The sequence below is a fragment of the Somniosus microcephalus genome, chromosome 9 (genome assembly GCF_052327205.1).
Source record: "Somniosus microcephalus isolate GS21.2 chromosome 9, FLI_Smic_1.0, whole genome shotgun sequence".
In the NCBI taxonomy this organism is placed as follows: domain Eukaryota; kingdom Metazoa; phylum Chordata; class Chondrichthyes; order Squaliformes; family Somniosidae; genus Somniosus; species Somniosus microcephalus.
In genome coordinates this window covers 69,254,894-69,274,886 of record NC_140995.1, presented here as the reverse complement: position 1 = coordinate 69,274,886, position 19,993 = coordinate 69,254,894, and the positions used below count along the sequence as shown (strand labels likewise).

The 19,993-nt window shown below is 52.2% G+C and overlaps 1 protein-coding gene across 1 annotated transcript in view; it reads right to left on the bottom strand.

The window, feature by feature from the left end:
- heatr5b (HEAT repeat containing 5B) overlaps positions 1-19,993 on the bottom strand; it is a 243,401-nt gene that overhangs the window by 102,132 nt on the left and 121,276 nt on the right. The window contains exon 28 of the mRNA XM_085996729.1: positions 19,347-19,581. Coding sequence (XP_085852855.1) covers positions 19,347-19,581 — 235 coding nt within the window. The remainder of the gene's footprint in view (positions 1-19,346; positions 19,582-19,993) is intronic.

The window sequence follows — 19,993 nt, the reverse complement described above, 5'->3', positions numbered from 1 at the left end:
GAGAGCGCGAGAGTTCGGCGCTACTAAAGGTGAGCCGGAGCCCAGGAGCGTGCGAGAGTTCGGCGCTACTTAAGGTGAGCGGGAGCCCAGGAGAGCGCGAGAGATCGGCGCTACTAAAGGTGAGCGGGAGCCCAGGAGAGAGCGAGAGTTCGGAGCTACTAAAGGTGAGCGGGAGCCCAGGAGATAGCGAGAGTTCGGAGCTACTAAAGGTGAGCGGGAGCCCAGGAGATAGCGAGAGTTCGGAGCTACTAAAGGTGAGCGGGAGCCCAGGAGAGCGCGAGAGTTCGGAGCTTCTAAAGGTGAGCGGGAGCCCAGGAGAGAGCGAGAGTTCGGAGCTACTAAATGTGAGCGGGAGCCTAGGAAAGCGCGACAGTTCGGAGCTACGAAAGGTGAGCGGGAGCCCAGGAGAGCGCGAGAGTTCGGCAGTGCTAAAGGTGAGCGGGAGCACAGGAGAGAGCGAGAGTTCGGAGCTACTAAAGGTGAGCGGGAGACCAGGAGAGAGCGAGAGTTCGGCGCTACTAAAGGTGAGCGGGAGCCCAGGAGAGCGCGAGAGTTCGGAGCTACTAAAGGTGAGCGGGAGCCCAGGAGTGCGCGAGAGTTCGGCGCTACTAAAGGTGAGCGGGAGCCCAGGAGAGAGCAAGAGTTCGGAGCTACTAAAGGTGGGCGGGAGCCCAGGAGAGCGCGAGAGTTCGGAGCTGCTAAAGGTGAGCGAGAGCCCAGGAAAGCGCGAGAGTTCGGAGCTACTAAAGGTGAGCGGGAGCCCAGGAGAGCGCGAGAGTTCGGAGCTACTAAAGGTGAGCGGGAGCCCAGGAGAGCGCGAGAGTTCGGAGCTACTAAAGGTGAGCGGGAGCCCAGGAGAGTGCGAGAGTTCGGAGCTACTAAAGGTGAGCGGGAGCCCAGGAGATAGCGACAGTTCGGAGCTACTAAAGGTGAGCGGGAGCCCAGGACAGAGCGAGAATTCGGAGTTACGAAAGGTGAGCGGGAGCCCAGGAGAGCGCGAGAGTTCGGAGCTACTAAAGGTGAGCGGGAGCCCAGGAGAGCGCGAGAGTTCGGAGCTACTAAAGGTGAGCGGGAGCGCAGGAGAGCGCGAGAGTTCGGAGCTACGAAAGGTGAGCAGGAGCCCAGGAGAGAGCGAGAGTTCGGAGCTACTAAAGGTGAGCGAGAGCCCAGGAGAGCGCGAGAGTTCGGAGCAACTAAAGGTGAGCGGGAGCCCAGGAGAGCGCGAGAGTTCGGAGCTACTAAAGGTGAGCGGGAGCGCAGGAGAGCGCGAAAGTTCGGCGCTACTAAAGGTGAGCGGGAGCCCAGGAGAGAGCGAGAGTTCGGAGCTACTAAAGGTGAGCGGGAGCCCAGGAGATAGCGAGAGTTCGGAGCTACTAAAGGTGAGCGGGAACCCAGGACAGAGCGAGAATTCGGAGTTACGAAAGGTGAGCGGGAGCCCAGGAGAGCGCGAGTGTTCGGAACTAGTAAAGGTGAGCGAGAGCCCAGGAGAGAGCGAGAGTTCGGAGCTACTAAAGGTGAGCGGGAGCCCAGGAGAGTGCGAGAGTTCGGAGCTACTAAAGGTGAGCGGGAGCCCAGGAGAGAGCGAGAGTTCGGAGCTACTGAAGGTGAGCGAGATCCCAGGAGAGAGCGAGAGTTCGGAGCTACTAAATGTGAGCGGGAACCCAGGACAGAGCGAGAATTCGGAGTTGCGAAAGGTGAGCGGGAGCCCAGGAGAGCGCGAGTGTTCGGAACTAGTAAAGGTGAGCGAGAGCCCAGGAGAGAGCGAGAGTTCGGAGCTACTAAAGGTGAGCGGGAGCCCAGGAGAGCGCGAGAGTTCGGAGCTACTAAAGGTGAGCGGGAGCCCAGGAGAGAGCGAGAGTTCACAGCTGCTGAAGGTGAGCGAGATCCCAGGAGAGAGCGAGAGTTCGGAGCTACTAAAGGTGAGCGGGAGCCCAGGAGAGCGCGAGAGTTCGGAGCTACTAAAGGTGAGCGGGAGCCCAGGAGAGCGTGAGAGTTCGGAGCTACTAAAGGTGAGCGGGAGCCCAGGAGAGCGCGAGAGTTCGGAGCTACTAAAGGTGAGCGGGAGCCCAGTAGAGCGCGAGAGTTCGGAGCTGATAAAGGTGAGCGAGAGCCCAGGAGAGCGCGAGAGTTCGGAGCTACTAAAGGTGAGCGGGAGCCCAGGAGAGCGCGAGAGTTCGGAGCTACGAAAGCTGAGCGGGAGCCCAGGAGAGAGCGAGAGTTCGGCAGTGCTAAAGGTGAGCGGGAGCCCAGGAGAGAGCGAGAGTTCGGAGCTACTAAAGGTGAGCGGGAGCACAGGAGAGCGCGAGAGTTCGGCGCTACTAAAGGTGAGCGGGAACCCAGGAGTGCGCGAGAGTTCGGCGCTACTAAAGGTGAGCGGGAGCCCAGGAGAGAGCAAGAGTTCGGAGCTACTAAAGGTGAGCGGGAGCCCAGGAGAGCGCGAGAGTTCGGAGCTACTAAAGGTGAACGGGAGCCCAGGAGAGCGCGAGAGTTCGGAGGTACTAAAGGTGAGCGGGAGCCCAGGAGAGCGCGAGAGTTCGGAGCTACTAAAGGTGAGCGGGAGCCCAGGAGAGCGCGAGAGTTCGGAACTACTAAAGGTGAGCGAGAACCCAGGAGAGAGCGAGAGTTCGGAGCTACTAAAGGTGAGCGGGAACCCAGGAGAGCGCGAGAGTTCCGAGCTACTAAAGGTGAGCGGGAGCCCAGGAGAGCGCGAGAGTTTGGCAGTACTAAAGGTGAGCGGGAGCCCAGGAGAGAGCGAGAGTTCGGAGCTACTAAAGGTCAGCGGGAGACCAGGAGAGAGCGAGAGTTCGGCGCTACTAAAGGTGAGCGGGAGCCCAGGAGAGCGCGAGAGTTCGGAGCTACTAAAGGTGAGCGGGAGCCCAGGAGAGAGCGAGAGTTCTGAGCTACGAAATGTGAGTGGGAGCCCAGGAGAGCGTGAGAGTTCGGAGCTACGAAAGGTGAGCGGGAGCCCAGGAGTGCGCGAGAGTTCGGCGCTACTAAAGGTGAGCGGCAGCCCAGGAGTGCGCGAGAGTTCGGCCCTACTAAAGGTGAGCGGTAGCCCAGGAGAGCGCGAGAGATCGGCGCTGCTAATGGTGTGCGGGAGCCCATGAGAGAGCGAGAGTTCGGAGCTACTAAAGGTGAGCGGGAGCCCAGGAGAGCACGAGAGTTCGGAGCTACTAAAGGTGAGCGGGAGCCCAGGAGAGCGCGAGAGTTCGGAGCTACTAAAGGTGAGCGAGAGCCCAGGAGAGAGCGAGAGTTCGGAGCTACGAAAGGTGAGCGAGAGCCCAGGAGAGCGCGAGAGTTCGGAGCTACTAAAGGTGAGCGGGAGCCCAGGAGAGCGCGAGAGTTCGGCGCTACTAAAGGTGAGCGGGAGCCCAGGAGAGCGCGAGAGTTCGGCGCTCCTAAAGGTGAGCGGGAGCCCAGGAGAGCGCGAGAGTTCGGCGCTCCTAAAGGTGAGCGGGAGCCCAGGAGTGCGCGAGAGTTCGGCGCTACTAAAGGTGAGCGGGAGCCCAGGAGAGCGCGAGAGATCGGCGCTACGAAAGGTGAGCGGGAGCCCAGGAGAGAGCGAGAGTTCGGAGCTACTAAAGGTGAGCAGGAACCTAGGAGAGAGCGAGAGTTCGGAGCTACTAAAGGTGAGCGGGAGCCCAGGAGAGCGCGAGAGTTCGGAGCTGCTAAAGGTGAGCGGGAGCCCAGGAGAGAGCGAGAGTTCGGAGCTACTAAAGGTGAGCGGGAGCCCAGGACAGAGCGAGAATTCGGAGTTACGAAAGGTGAGCGGGAGATCAGGAGAGCGCGAGAGTTCGGAGCTACTAAAGGTGAGCGGGAGCCCAGGAGAGCGCGAGAGTTCGAAGCTACTAAAGGTGAGCGGGAGCCCAGGAGAGCGCGAGAGTTCGGAGCTACTAAAGGTGAGCGAGAGCCCAGGAGAGCGCGAGAGTTCGGAGCTTCTGAAGGTGAGCGGGAGCCCAGGAGAGCGCGAGAGTTCGGAGCTACTAAAGGTGAGCGGGAGCCCAGGAGAGCGCGAGAGTTCGGCGCTACTAAAGGTGAGCAGGAACCCAGGAGTGCGCGAGAGTTCGGCGCTACTAAAGGTGAGCGGGAGCCCAGGAGAGAGCAAGAGTTCGGAGCTGCTAAAGGTGGGCGGGAGCCCAGGAGAGCGCGAGAGTTCGGAGCTACTAAAGGTGAGCGGGAGCCCAGGAGAGCGCGAGAGGTCGGAGCTACTAAAGGTGAGCGGGAGCCCAGGAGAGTGCGAGAGTTCGGAGCTACAAAAGGTGAGCGGGAGCCCAGGAGATAGCGAGAGTTCGGAGCTACTAAAGGTGAGCGCGAGAGTTCAGAGCTACTAAAAGGTGAGCGGGAGCCCAGGAGAGCGCAAGAGTTCGGAGCTACGACAGGTGAGCGAGAGCCCAGGAGAGAGCGAGAGTTCGGAGCTACTAAAGGTGAGCGGGAGCCCAGGAGAGCGCGAGACTTCGGAGCTACTAAAGGTGAGCGGGAGCGCAGGAGATCGCGAGAGTTCAGAACTACTAAAGGTGAGCGAGAACCCAGGAGAGAGCGAGAGTTCGGAGCTACTCAAGGTGAGCGGGAGCCCAGGAGAGCGCGAGAGTTCGGAGCAACTAAAGGTGAGCAGGAGATCAGGAGAGCACGAGAGTTCGGAGCTACTGAAGGTGAGCGGGAGCCCAGGAGAGAGCAAGAGTTCGGAGCGACTAAAGGTGAGCGAGATCCCAGGAGAGAGCGAGAGTTCGGAGCTACTAAAGGTGAGCGGGAGCCCAGGAGAGCGCGAGAGTTCGGAGCTACTAAAGGTGAGCGGGAGCCCAGGAGAGCGCGAGAGTTCGGAGCTACGAAAGGTGAGCGGGTGCCCAGGAGAGCGCGAGAGTTCGGCGCTACTAAAGCTGAGCGGGAGCCCAGGAGAGCGCGAGAGTTCGGCGCTACTAAAGGTGAGCGAGAGCCCAGGAGTGCGCGAGAGTTCGGCGCTACTAAAGGTGAGCGGGAGCCCAGGAGAGCGCGAGAGATCAGCGCTACGAAAGGTGAGCGGGAGCCCAGGAGAGAGCGAGAGTTCGGAGCTACTAAAGGTGAGCGGGAACCCAGGAGAGAGCGAGAGTTCGGAGCTACGAAAGGTGAGCGGGAGCCCAGGAGAGCGCGAGAGTTCGGAGCTACAAAAGGTGAGCGGGAGCCCAGGAGATAGCGAGAGATCGGAGCTACTAAAGGTGAGCGGGAGCCCAGGACAGAGCGAGAATTCGGAGTTCCGAAAGGTGAGCGGGAGACCAGGAGAGCGCGAGAGTTCGGAGCTACTAAAGGTGAGCGGGAGCCCAGGAGAGCGCGAGAGTTCGGAGCTACTAAAGGTGAGCGGGAGCCCAGGAGAGCGCGAGAGTTCGGAGCTACTAAAGGTGAGCGAGAGCCCAGGAGAGCGCGAGAGTTCGGAGCTTCTAAAGGTGAGCAGGAGCCCAGGAGAGCGCGAGAGTTCGGAGCTACTAAAGGTGAGCGGGAGCCCAGGAGAGCGCAAGAGTTCGGCGCTACCAAAGGTGAGCGGGAGCCCAGGAGAGAGCAAGAGTTCGGAGCGACAAAAGGTGGGCGGGAGCCCAGGAGAGCGCAAGAGTTCGGAGCTACTAAAGGTGAGCAAGAGCCCAGGAGAGCGCGAGAGTTCGGAGCTACTAAAGGTGAGCGGGAGCCCAGGAGAGAGCGAGAGTTCGGAGCTACTAAAGGTGAGCGGGAGCCCAGGAGAGCGCGAGACTTCGGAGCTACTAAAGGTGAGCGGGAGCCCAGGAGAGCGCGAGAGTTCGGAGCTACTAAAGGTGAGCGAGAGCCCAGGAGAGAGCGAGAGTTCGGAGCTACTAAAGGTGAGCGGGAGCCCAGGAGAGTGCGAGAGTTCGGCGCTACTAAAGGTGAGCGGGAGCCCAGGAGAGCGCGAGAGATCGGCGCTACGAAAGGTGAGCGGGAGCCCAGGAGAGAGCGAGAGTTCGGAGCTACTAAAGGTGAGCAAGAGCCCAGGAGAGCGCGAGAGTTCGGAGCTACTAAAGGTGAGCGGGAGCCCAGGAGAGAGCGAGAGTTCGGAGCTACTAAAGGTGAGCGGGAGCCCAGGAGAGCGCGAGACTTCGGAGCTACTAAAGGTGAGCGGGAGCCCAGGAGAGCGCGAGAGTTCGGAGCTACTAAAGGTGAGCGAGAGCCCAGGAGAGAGCGAGAGTTCGGAGCTACTAAAGGTGAGCGAGAGCCCAGGAGAGAGCGAGAGTTCGGAGCTACTAAAGGTGAGCGAGAGCCCAGGAGAGCGCGAGAGTTCGGAGCTACTAAAGGTGAGCGGGAGCCCAGGAGAGTGCGAGAGTTCGGCGCTACTAAAGGTGAGCGGGAGCCCAGGAGAGCGCGAGAGATCGGCGCTACGAAAGGTGAGCGGGAGCCCAGGAGAGAGCGAGAGTTCGGAGCTACTAACGGTGAGCAGGAACCCAGGAGAGAGCGAGAGTTCGGAGCTACTAAAGGTGAGCGGGAGCCCAGGAGAGCGCGAGAGTTCGGAGCTACTAAAGGTGAGCGGGAGCCCAGGAGATAGCGAGAGTTCGGAGCTACTAAAGGTGAGCGGGAGCCCAGGACAGAGGGAGAATTCGGAGTTACGAAAGGTGAGCGGGAGATCAGGAGAGCGCGAGAGTTCGGAGCTACTAAAGGTGAGCGGGAGCCCAGGAGAGCGCGAGAGTTCGGAGCTACTAAAGGTGAGCGGGAGCCCAGGAGAGCGCGAGAGTTCGGAGCTACTAAAGGTGAGCGGGAGCCCAGGAGAGCGCGAGAGTTCGGAGCTACTAAAGGTGAGCGAGAGCCCAGGAGAGCGCGAGAGTTCGGAGCTACTAAAGGTGAGCGGGAGCCCAGGAGAGCGCGAGAGTTCGGAGCTACTAAAGGTGAGCGGGAGCCCAGGAGAGCGCGAGAGTTCGGCGCTACCACAGGTGAGCGGGAGCCCAGGAGAGAGCAAGAGTTCGGAGCTACAAAAGGTGGGCGGGAGCCCAGGAGAGCGCGAGAGTTCGGAGCTACTAAAGGTGAACGGGAGCCCAGGAGAGCGCAAGAGTTCGGAGCTACGAAAGGTGAGCAAGAGCCCAGGAGAGCGCGAGAGTTCGGAGCTACTAAAGGTGAGCGGGAGCCCAGGAGAGAGCGAGAGTTCGGAGCTACTAAAGGTGAGCGGGAGCCCAGGAGAGCGCGGGACTTCGGAGATACTAAAGGTGAGCGGGAGCCCAGGAGAGCGCGAGAGTTCGGAGCTACTAAAGGTGAGCGAGAGCCCAGGAGAGAGCGAGAGTTCGGAGCTACTAAAGGTGAGCGAGAGCCCAGGAGAGCGCGAGAGTTCGGAGCTACTAAAGGTGAGCGGGAGCCCAGGAGAGCGCGAGAGTTCGGCGCTACTAAAGGTGAGCGGGAGCCCAGGAGAGCGCGAGAGTTCGGCGCTACTAAAGGTGAGCAGGAGCCCAGGAGTGCGCGAGAGTTCGGCGCTACTAAAGGTGAGCGGGAGCCCAGGAGAGCGCGAGAGATCGGCGCTACGAAAGGTGAGCGGGAGCCCAGGAGAGAGCGAGAGTTCGGAGCTACTAAAGGTGAGCAGGAACCCAGGAGAGAGCGAGAGTTCGGAGCTACTAAAGGTGAGCGGGAGCCCAGGAGATAGCGAGAGTTCGGAGCTACTAAAGGTGAGCGGGAGCCCAGGACAGAGCGAGAATTCGGAGTTACGAAAGGTGAGCGGGAGATCAGGAGAGCGCGAGAGTTCGGAGCTACTAAAGGTGAGCGGGAGCCCAGGAGAGCGCGAGAGTTCGGAGCTACTAAAGGTGAGCGGGAGCCCAGGAGAGCGCGAGAGTTCGGAGCTACTAAAGGTGAGCGAGAGCCCAGGAGAGCGCGAGAGTTCGGAGCTTCTAAAGGTGAGCGGGAGCCCAGGAGAGCGCGAGAGTTCGGAGCTACTAAAGGTGAGCGGGAGCCCAGGAGAGCGCGAGAGTTCGGCGCTACTAAAGGTGAGCAGGAACACAGGAGTGCGCGAGAGTTCGGCGCTACTAAAGGTGAGCGGGAGCCCAGGAGAGAGCAAGAGTTCGGAGCTGCTAAAGGTGGGCGGGAGCCCAGGAGAGCGCGAGAGTTCGGAGCTACTAAAGGTGAGCGGGAGCCCAGGAGAGCGCGAGAGGTCGGAGCTACTAAAGGTGAGCGGGAGCCCAGGAGAGAGCGAGAGTTCGGAGCTACTAAAGGTGAGCGGGAGCCCAGGAGAGAGCGAGAGTTCGGAGCTACGAAAGGTGAGTGGGAGCCCAGGAGAGCGCGAGAGTTTGGCGCTAAAGGTGAGCGGGAGCCCAGGAGTGCGCGAGAGTTCGGCGCTACTAAAAGTGAGCGGGAGCCCAGGAGAGCGCGAGAGATCGGCGCTACTAAAGCAGTGGGAGCCCAGGAGAGCGCGAGAGTTCGGCGTTACTAAAGCAATGGGAGCCCAGGAGAGCGCGAGAGTTCAGCGCTACTAAAGGTGAGCGGGAGCCCAGGAGAGCACGAGAGATCGGCGCTACTAAAGCAGTGGGAGCCCAGGAGAGCGCGAGAGTTCAGCGCTACTAAAGGTGAGCGGGCACAACAGATCGGTGAGTGTAAAGAAGTAAAAAGTAATCAAAGTGAGACGTCACCAGAAAGCAGGTAAGTGATTGATTGGTTGGTGAGTATTTCTATATTTCTCACTTTTTTTTTCCAAACTTGGGAGTCTAAGTTTAAGTGCCTTGGTGTAGGTTAAAAGATATACGTGTTCCAAATTTTAAAACTAATTAACTAATTAATTGAGATGGGAGAGCAGGCAATGTGTTGTTGTTGTTGCATGTGGAAGCTGGTGGACACCATTGAGGTCCAAGGCGACCACATCTGCAGCAAATGTTGGCTACTCGAGGAACTTCGGCTCAGAGTTGATGAGCTGGAGTCCGAGCTTCGGACAGTGCGACACATTAGGGAGGGGGAGCGTTACCTGGACACTATGTTCCAGGAGGCAGTCACACCCACTAGAATAATTACTTCCAATTTGGCCCATGGTCAGGGACAGGAGGGTGCGACTACAAGCGAGGCAGGTATTGGGATGCCGGAGGTAGTGGTGGAGGAGCCTCAACCCTTGGCCTTGCCAAACAGGTACGAGATTCTTGCTCACTGTGCGGATGAGGGCAGGGACTGCAGGGAGGATGAACAATCTGACCACAGCGCTGTGGTTCAGGGAGCCATTCAAGCGGGGGGAGTAAAAAGAAATGTTGTAGTGATAGGGGATAGTATAGTTGGGGGGATAGACACTGTTCTCTGCAGCTGAGAGTGTGAGCCCCGAAGGCTGTGTTGCCAGCGTTAAGGACATCTCCTCTGGGCTGAAGAGGAACTTGGAATGGGAGGGGGAGGATCCAGTTGTCATGGTTCATGTAGACAGCAATGACATAGGTAGGACAAAGAAAGAAGTTCTGTTGAGAGAGTATGAGCAGCTAGGGGCTAAATTAAAAAGCAGAACCACAAAGGTAATAATCTCTAGATTACTACCTGAGCCACGAGTGAATTTGCATTGGATAAATAAGATCAGAGAAATGAACGAGTGGCTCAAAGACTGGTGTGGGAGAAATGGGTTTCGATTTGTGGGGCACTGGCACCAGTACTGGGATAAGAGGGAGCTGTTCCGTTTGGACGGGCTTCACTTGAACCATGCTGGGGCTAGAGTCCTGGCGAATCAAATAACTAGGGCTGTAGAGGGCCTTAAACTATATAGTGGGGGGGCAGGGAGGATCCATTTGAGCGGGAATTTAAAAAGTCAATGAGAAAACAATAGAGCAGGAAAGAGATGGGGGAAATAATAACCAGAGTGTGACAGGAAGGGGCAGAATGTTTAAAAATAAGAGTGCAACAGAAAATGGGGCCAAAACAAGGAGAAATGGTAAAAAGACAAAGTTAAAAGCTCTATATCTGAATGCACGCAGCATTCGTAACAAGATAGATGAGTTGACGGCACAAATAGATACAAATGATCTGATCGCCATTACAGAGACGTGGTTGCAAGGTGATCAGGGCTGGGAACTGAATATTCCAGGGTATGAGACAATTCGGAAGGACAGACAGAAAGGATAGGGAGGTGGGGTGGCTTTGATGGTAAAGGATGGGATCAGTGCAGTGGTGAGAAGTGATATTGGATCAGAAGATCAAGATGCAGAATCGGTTTGGGTGGAGATAAAAAATAATAAAGGGAAAAAGTCTCTGGTGGGCATAGTTTACAGGCCCCCAAACAGTAGCAATACTGTTGGACAGAGTATAAATCAACAAGTAACGGAGGCCTGTAAAAAAGGTACGATAATAATAATGGGTGATTTTAATCTCCATATTGATTGGACAAATCAAATTGGCCATGTAGTCTTAAGGAGGAGTTCATAGAGTGCATCTGGGATGGTTTCCTAGAACAGTATGTAATGGAACCAACCAGGGAGCAGGCTATCTTGGATCTGGTACTGTGTAATGAGACAGAATTAATAAATGATCTCATAGTAAAGGATCCTCTAGGAAAGAGTGATCATAGCATGGTATCTCAAACCAGTGTCCTGATCTTAAACAAAGGCAATTACAATGGCATGAGGGCAGAACTGGCAAAAGTGGACTGGAAACATTAATTAAAGGGTAAGACAGTTGAAATGCAGTGGCAGACATTTAAGGAGATATTTCATAACACTCAACAAAAATATATTCCAGTGAGAAAGAAAGATTTTAAGAGAAGGATGCACCATCCGTGGCTAACTAAGGAAGTAAAGGATGGTATCAAATTGAAAACGAAGGCATACGATGTTGCCAAGATTGGTGGGAGACCAGAGGATTGGGAAATTTTTTAAAACCTGCAAAGAATGACTAAAAAAGAGATGAATTATGAGAGAAAACTGGCAAGAAACATTAAAACAGATAGTAAGAGCTTCTACAGGTATATAAAAAAAAGAGGGTAGCTAAAGTAAACATTGGTCCCTTAGAGGATGCGACTGGAGAATTAATAATGGAGAATGGGGAAATGACAGAGACTCTGAATAAATATTTTGTATCTGTCTTCACGGTAGAAGACACTAACATCCCAAAAATGGATAATCAAGGGGCCACAGGGAGGAGGGAACTAAAGACAATCACTATCACTGGGAAAATAGTACCTGGTAAAATAATGGGACTAAAAGACAAGTCCCCTGGACCAGATGGCTTGCATCCCAGGGTCTTAAAAGAAGTGGCCACAGAGATAGTGGATGCATTGGTTGCAATATACCAAAATTCCCTGGACTTTGGAGAGGTCCCAGCGGATTGGAAAACCGCAAATGTAACACCCCTATTTAAGAAAGGAGGGAGACAGAAAGCAGGAAACTATAGACCAGTTAGCCTAACATCTGTCATTGGGAAAATGCTGGAGTCCTTCATTAAGGAAGCAGTAGCAGGGCATTTGGAAAATCATAATGCAGTCAGGCAGAGTCAGCATGGTTTTATGAAAGGGAAATCATGTTTAACAAATTTTCTGGAGTTCTTTGAGGATGTAACAAGAAGTGTGGACAAAGGTGAACCAGTAGATGTGGTGTATTTGGATTTCCAGAAGGCATTCGATTAGGTGCCACATAAAAGGTTACTGCATAAGATAAGAGCTTATGGAATTGGGGGTAATATATTAGCATGGATAGAGAATTGGCTAACTAACAGAAAGCAGAGAGTCGGGATAAATGGGTCATTTTCCGGTTGGCAAACGGTAACTAGTGGGGTGCCACAGGGATCGGTGCTGGGGCCTCAACTATTTACAACTACATTAATAACTTGGATGAAGGGACAGAGTGTAATGTAGCCAAGTTTGCAGATGATACAAAGATGGGTGGGAAAGCAAGTTGTGCACAGGACTCAAAGAATCTGCAAAGGGATATAGGCAGGCTAAGTGAGTGGGCAAACATTTGGCAGATGGAATATAATGTGGGAAAGTGCGAAGTTATATACTTTGGCAGGAAAAATAAAACAGCAAATTATTATTTAAATGGAGAGATTTTACAAAATGCTACAGTTCAGAGGGACCGGGGGGTCCTTGTGCATGAAACACAAAAAGTTAGCATGCAGGTACAGCAAGTAATCAAAAAGGCAAATGGAATGTTGGCTTTTATTTCAAGGGGGTTGGAGTATAAAAGCAGGGAAGTCCTGCTACAACTGTGCAAGGTATTGGTGAGACCACACTTTGAGTACTGTGTACCGTTTTGGTCGCCTTATTTAAAGGATATACTTGCATTGGAGGCAGTTCAAAGACAATTTCACTAGGTTAATTCCAGAGATGAGGGGGTTGACTTATGAGGAAAGGTTGAGCAGGCTGGGCCTATACTTTTTGAAATTTAGAAGAATGAGAGGTGATCTTATTGAAACATATAAGATACGGAGGGGGCTCGACAAGGTAGATGCAGAGAGGATGTTTCCCCTCGTGGGGAAATCTAGAACTCGGGGGCACAGTTTTAGAATAAAGGGTCGCCCTTTTAAAATGGAGATGAGGAGGAATTTCTTCTCAGAGGGTCGTAAATCTGGAATTCTCTGCCCCAGAGAGCTATGGAGGCCGGGTCATTAAATACATTTAAGGTGTAGACAGATTTTCGCAAGATAAGGGAGTGAAGGGTTATGGGGAGTAGGCGGGGCAGTGGCTTTGAGCCCAAGATCAGCCATGATCTTATTGAATGGCGGAGCAAGCTCGAGGAGTGAAGTGGCCCATTCCTGCTCCTATTTCTTATGTTATGTTCCTGCACGTTTCGGGTTTAACATTTTTTGCCCCCCCAAAGCTGCTGTGAGTGCGAGCTGATATCGGCGCAGCGAGGAGAACAGGGCATCTAAGGCCTTGGTGAACAGTGGGACCAAAAGTCTATCTCCTTAAACAATGAAATTTGAGGATTGAGAAATAAATAGAGGAAGGACTGAGAAGGAAGTCATGTGAATTTGAACCAAATCAGGTACAGAGAAATTAAGAGGGAAAGAAAGATTGGATTAGAGAGAGAAAAGAGAGATAGAAAGTAAGAAAAAACTTTTTTTTAAATCTCCTAAAACAATTCACAACCTAAAGGAACGAGACGCCACACTTATAATTGTTCATTTTCTGGGCCAGAGAGGTTGATTGGCAGTCATTAACATTCATCACATCATTAAAAGGGTACTTACTCTATTAATTACTAGATTTAACTTTGTGGCGAGTTTAATGGACAATTAAGGTGCAAATACAGCAATTTCATGAAAATCAGAGGGAGGTTAATCGTGAGCTGATGTTTCTGTAAGGCTAACGGCGGAGCGGCGTAAATCGTCCAGCAACCCGTGGCGATTCACAATTAACGGGGTATCTTTTCCTCGTCACATGTTGCTGACCGACTTGTGCATTAATAACGGCGAGCATCATTCAGACCCCATTATTTTTTCAGCAAAATCTGGCCCATTGTGTTTGTCATCTCCCTGTCCCAGAGGAAATATGAGCAACAACTGAGGCCAAGGCCAAACGATCCTTCACTCAGTTCAAACATCATCTTGAGAGGCGTCAGGCTCATGTTTTCTTCAACTCAATACGCAGAATCTTATCACAGTTAAATCACATCCACCTATACTCTGGATATATTTTGGAAGTCACACATAGTTGGCCACAGAAGCTTCTGAGCTTGGGATGAGGAAACCAGTCAGTCAGTCATTCAGTCAGCTTGCTGCCGATAGCACACCCGAACAAGTTCTGGAAAACCCCTTCACAACATACATGGTTGCCAAGCGACAGATTGGTGCACAAATTATACAGCAAAACTGAAAGCACTTTTGATTGACAAAGTTTCATAGATACCAAAATAAAATGACATCAAGTTCACGCAACTACTTGCCACAGTGCAATAAAACTGGGCCAGCTACAAATTGGCTATAAATATACTGCAGCCTCAGTATGTTAAACATTGTGGGAGGTGGTAAATTGGATAGCCCCCAAAAATGGGCACAGGAATCATGATGCACAATTAACCTATGCTCGTTGATTGAAATGCAGGCGACACGCCAACTTCGTGCTGCTGCTCATTAGAATGATTATTGCGTGCAACCAGTGCTAACTGCACACTGGCTACACGCATCAGAGGGGGGCCTAAAATTGTAACTTCTTAGCATTTCTTAAATCTAGCCTGCACCTCTTAAAGGGGAGGTGCGTTGTGGCTGGAGCAGGTGCTGGAAGTCGTGCAGGAAGTGAATCTGACCTGGGAAGAATGGCACAATATGGGAGAGCAGACTTCAAGATTTTCGGACATTGCACTGGAGGTCTTGGTGGAGGAGGTGGAAAATAGGAAAGATGTCCTGTAGGGGGCCAGGAGAGGCAGTGGGAGCAGATAGCCGTGGAGGTCAATGACAGGAGTCATGCCGAGGACCTGGATGCAGTGCCGCCAGTAGTTCAATGACGTCACATGAGTGGTCAAGGTCAGTGAATGCATCTTCAAATCAAATCAAATCAAATCAACTTTTATTGTCATTGTTAGTGCACAAGTGCAGTACAACGAAATGTAGGCTTGCGGCTCCCGAGAGTGTACATTTAGATTAAGACATTTAAACATTCAACATACATTTGGCTTGTAATACATTAACATAAACATAACCATAATAAAGTGCATTGGCAGATGTGCAGGCTTTAGAGTTTATTTGCGGAGTTCAGTAGGATGACAGCCCTGGGAAAGAAGCTGTTCCTAAATCTGGGCGTACGGGTGCGAATGCATCTGTAGCGCCTCCCAGATGGCAGGAGGGCGAACAGACTGTGGCTGGGGTGGGTAGGGTCTTTGATGATGGACCATGACCTCCGTAAACAGCGTTTCTGGTATATGTGCTCTATGGTCGGTAGCCGGGTGCCGGTAATGCGTTGGGCAGTTTTGACTACCCGTTGCAGGGCTTTCCGGTCATAGTAGTTACAGCTGCCATACCATACTGTGATACAGTTCGTCAGGATGCTCTCTATTGTGCAGCGGTAAAAGTTAGAGAGGATCAGGGGTGACAGGTTACATCCCTTCAGCCTCCTTAGGAAATATAGGCGCTGCTGGGCCTTCTTCACCAGAGAGGAGGTATTGAGGGACCAGGAGAGGTCTTCCATGATGTGGACTCCGAGGAACTTAAAGCTGTCCACCCTTTCCACCACAGCCCCATTGATGTGGATGGGGGTGTGACTTCCGCCTTTAGACTTCCTGAAGTCCACAATGATTTCTTTGGTTTTCTTGATGTTAAGGGCCAGGTTGTTATCGGCGCACCACTTCACGAGATGCTGGACCTCCTCCCTGTAGGCTGACTCATCATTGTTGGTGATCTGGCCTACTACCGTGGTATCATCCGCAAACTTGATGATGGTGTTCGAACCATGAACAGCCACACAGTCGTGGGTGAAGAGGGAGTAGAGGAGGGGGCTCAGCACACATCCTTGTGGGGCCCCCGTGTTCAGGGTCGGGGGGGGGGGGGGGGGGGCGGAGGTGTGGTTACCTAACTTGACAGACTGGGGTCTGTTTGTTAGGAAGTCCAGGGTCCAGTTGCAGAGGGAAGTGTTCAGGCCAAGAGTTTGGAGTTTGGTGGCCAGCTTGTTGGGGACGATAGTGTTGAATGCTGAGCTGTAGTCTATGAACAGCATTCTGATGTAGGTCTCTTTACCATCTAAGTGATTCGGTGCCGAGTGTAGAGCAGTTGTGATTGCATCCTCCGTTGATCTGTTTGCTTGATAGGCAAACTGGTGTTGGTCACGAGAGGCGGGAACACTGGCTTTGATGTGAGCCAGGACCAGTCTCTCGAAACACTTCATTATGATGGGTGTGAGTGCGACAGGTCGATAGTCGTTCAGGCACGTCACAGCCGTTTGTTTTGGCACAGGAATAATGGTAGCGGTCTTGAAGCATGTAGGGACTACTGCCTGAGCCAATGACAGATTGAAGATGGCGGTGAAGACATCAGCCAGCTGATCAGCACATTCCTTGAGTACCCGTCCAGGGATGCTATCCGGTCCAGCAGCCTTTCGTGTGTTCACTCCGCGTAGAACACCCCTTACGTCGGAGGTCGACAGAGTGAGCACCTGGTCTTCCGGGGGTGGCAAGGCTTTGGTAGCCGGCTCCCTGTTGTCCCTGTCGAAGCGAGCGTAGAAGTTGTTAAGCTCCTCCGGAAGGGAGGCATCGCTAACCGGGGGTCCGAGTTGTTGTGGAAATGATCCTCTATCCGCAGTGTCTGTTTCCTTTTGGCAGTCCTGATACCCTTTTTTAGGTTGGTCCTAGCTGCACTTCAAATGCCATATCCCACCAACTGCACCACTAGCCTCAGACACGGCTCAAATCACCACACCCCATCACTCACCTACCAACAATCCCTATCAATCAGGCCTCATACCTAACATTCATATATGCTCCACCGCACTCTCACACTGCTGCAAGCTGCACAAGTACATCTCACAGCTTGCACACACTGCCAGCTATTCAACCATGACAGCTACATCACCCAAACAGATTGCATGACCCACTTCCCTCTCTCTTGCAGGACAAGGTGGAGCACAACCGGAGGCATCGGGAGCTAACGGAGGGGGACAGGCGCGCCTGCATGTCCTAATCCTCATGGAGGAGGCGGTGCAGGCCATTATTATTATTTTTTTTTTTATTAGTTCATGGGATGTGGGCATCGCTGGCAAGGCCAGCATTTATTGCCCATCCCTAATTGCCCTCGAGAAGGTGGTGGTGAGCTGCCTTCTTGAACCGCTGCAGTCCGTGTGGTGAAGGTACGCCCAGTGTTGTTAGGGAGGGAGTTCCAGGATTTTGACCCAGCGACGATGAAGGATCGGCAATATACTTCTAAGTCAGGAAGGTGTGTGACTTGGAGGTGGTGGTGTTCCCATGTGCCTGCTGCCCATGTCCTTCTAGGTGGAAGGACAATTGCTGAGACCATTGTCATGGCGGGGCTGAATCAATTGAAGATGATGGTATCCTCATATCTCACCCTCCTTCTCACATACCACTACCTCCTCATCCCAAAATCTCTTCTGACTTACAAGCATGCAACCTCTTACTTTCCCACCCCTCCCTTCACCACAACCTCTTACCCTTGTGCCTTTCTCCTTTCAGATGCCCAAGAAGTTCAACCTGGTCAGGCAGTGGCGGAACAGCAAGAAGACACACCATCACTTGATTTCACACTTGCAGTCACCAGCGCAGATACTGACACTGCGCCTAATTTAGAAGATGCCATACAGGCAGGATTTGCAGGCGGTGAGACGTGGCACATGCTGTAGCCTCCGCGGTAGCACTGCTTGGGAGCACAAGGACAAGCAAAGGCACAAAGAAGACAGGCACCAAGGGAATACACAAGGGTGATTAGTTTATGTTTGTATGCAATATAGCATGATGTCATTTACAAATTTGGTTTGTAATGTTTATTTTCTGGTGGCTATTATTTTTGAATTGTGGCCAAGGGGGCACTGTGATGGTCAGTGATAGAGGGAAAGTAAGGAGTGTGGGACTGTTGGTATCTGGGGAATTGAGGTTGCGGTTACTGGTATCTCACTCGAAGTGGTTCTTCACGTAAAGCCAGGGCAGAAAGGGGCTGTCTAGGTTGCCGCCTCCCTGTCTCTTCCTCCTCCTCCTCCTACTCGCTTCTAGCAGATTGTCCTGCTCTGCATAGCCTCTGCTCGTTCTCCCAATCATGCTCTATTCCAAACTACAGAGTTACTGAGCCCAATTTCACACCCATTGAGAGATACCAAAAATGTCCTAGAACAATCTAGGAATAAAAAAGGTTTGAAAAACAAACAACAATCTATATTAACGATTTGGAAGAGGGGACCGAGTGTAACATATCAAAGTTTGCAGATGATACTAAGATGGGGGGGAAAGTAGTGAGTGAGGAGGTCATAAAAAACCTTCAAGGGGACATAGACAGGCTAAGTAAGTGGGCAGAGATTTGGCAGATGGAATACAATACTGGAAAGTGTGAGGTTATGCACTTTGGCAGGAAAAATCGTAGAGCAAGTTATTATCTTAATGGCAAGAAACTGGAAAGTATTGAAATACAAAGGGATCTGGGGGTCCTGGTGCATGAAACTCAAAAGGTTAGTATGCAGGTGCAGCAAGTGATTAAGAAGGCCAATGGAATGTTGGCTTTCATTGCTAGGGGGATAGAATATAAAAATAGGGAGGTATTGCTTCAGTTGTACAAGGTATTGGTGAGACCACACCTGGAATACTGCGTACAGTTTTGGTGTCCATACTTAAGGACATACTTGCTCGCGAGTCAGTACAAAGAAGGTTCACTCGGTTAATCCCGGGGATGAGGGGATGGACATATGAGGAGAGGTTGAGTAGATTGGGACTCTACTCATTGGAGTTCAGAAGAATGAGGCGCGATCTTATTGAAACATATAAGATTGTGAAGGGGTTGGATCGGGTGGATGCAGGGAAGATGTTCCCAATGATGGGTGAAACTAGAACTAGGGGGCATAGTCTTAGAATAAGGGGCTGCTCTTTCAAAACTGAGATGAGGAGGAACTACTTCACTCAGAGGGTGGTAGGTCCATGGAATATGCTGCCCCAAAAAACTGTAGAAGCTACATCATTACATAAATTTAAAACAGAAATAGACAGTTTCCTAGAAGTAAAGGGAATTAAGGGTTACGGGGAGCGGGCAAGAATTTGGACATGAGTCTAGGTTCGGATCGGTCATGGCCCTGTGGTTAACGGAGCGGGCCCAGGGACCGTGTAGCTTGATCCTGCTCCTATTTCGTGTGTCTAATTCTGTTAGATGCAGGAGATGGTTCTGTGATAGTGGATTGGCAGTTAGGATCAGATCAGCCATGATCTTATTGAATGGCGGAGCAGGCTCGAGGGGCCGATTGGCCTACTCCTGCTCCTATTTCTTATGTTCTTAATTTGCATTTATATAGCACCTTTAACGTAGTAAAACGTCCCAAGGTGCTCCACAGGAGCGTAACCAGACAACATTTGACACTGAGCCATAAAGAGCTATTCGGACAGGTGACCAAAAGCTTGATCAAAGAGAAAGGCTTTAAGGAATGTTTTAAAGGAGGGGAGAGAGAGGTAGAGAGGTTTAGGGAGGCAATTCCAGAGCTTAGGGTCTGGGCAGCTGAAAGCACAGCCGCCAAAGGTTGGGGCGATGGAAATCGGGGATGTGCAAGAGGTCAAAATTGGAGGAGCACAGAGATCTTGGAGGGTTGGAGGACTGGAGGTTGTTAGAGATGGGGAGTGGTGAGGCCATGGACCTGACAGAATCAAGTGCTGTATTGTCAGATCTGATCAGCATGGATTCACCAATGTAACTAGGCTGACTTGAGGCTAAATCCACAGTATATGGACAACTAGATATGAAGGAGAATTTAAAATTGCTTTGTTTACACTCATCAGAACCAAGGCAGGGCTCAGGTACAACACAGCACTGCTTACCATCAGATGGCAACTGGCTAGCAAATTCAGCTGGCAGAGTTAACAGGGCGTAGTCCTTCAGCGCAGCAAGCCAGAGACGGCTGAGAATAGGGAGCTCCGGCTGAACTAATGTGATCAAGCTATCTGGAGGGAGCTCATCCACGGCATCAAAATCATCATCGTCATCCTTATTCTTCACAGGTGTCACCGGCTTGGTCTCTGCTTCCTTCTTGGTCTTCATAGCTACAACGTAGACCTGGAGTGATGAAAGACAAGTGTCAGGTTAAGTGAAAGGAGGAATGGTGTTCCCAAGGTCACACAAATACATTGCTCAATTATATTTGACATGGCAGTTCTTGAATTAAGTAGACAGAACAGAGGGAAATGAATCTCCCAGGTTAACCCTAGCTATAAAAATGTAGGATTGGGAAAAAGATTATGAAGGCAGGTGGATTATTACAGGGGCATCTTAACTCGGTGATTATATGGGTAACATCCCAAGCTACCAATGAGGAGCTGCACTCAAAGGGAGCACAGGTGAGAGAAAGGGCTACAACATTGTAGTGCCGACTCACTAAAAGAAAGAAAAACTTGCATTTACAAAGCTCCTTTCACGATCACCGGACGTCCCAAAGTGCTTTACAGCCAAATGAAGTACTTTTTGAAGT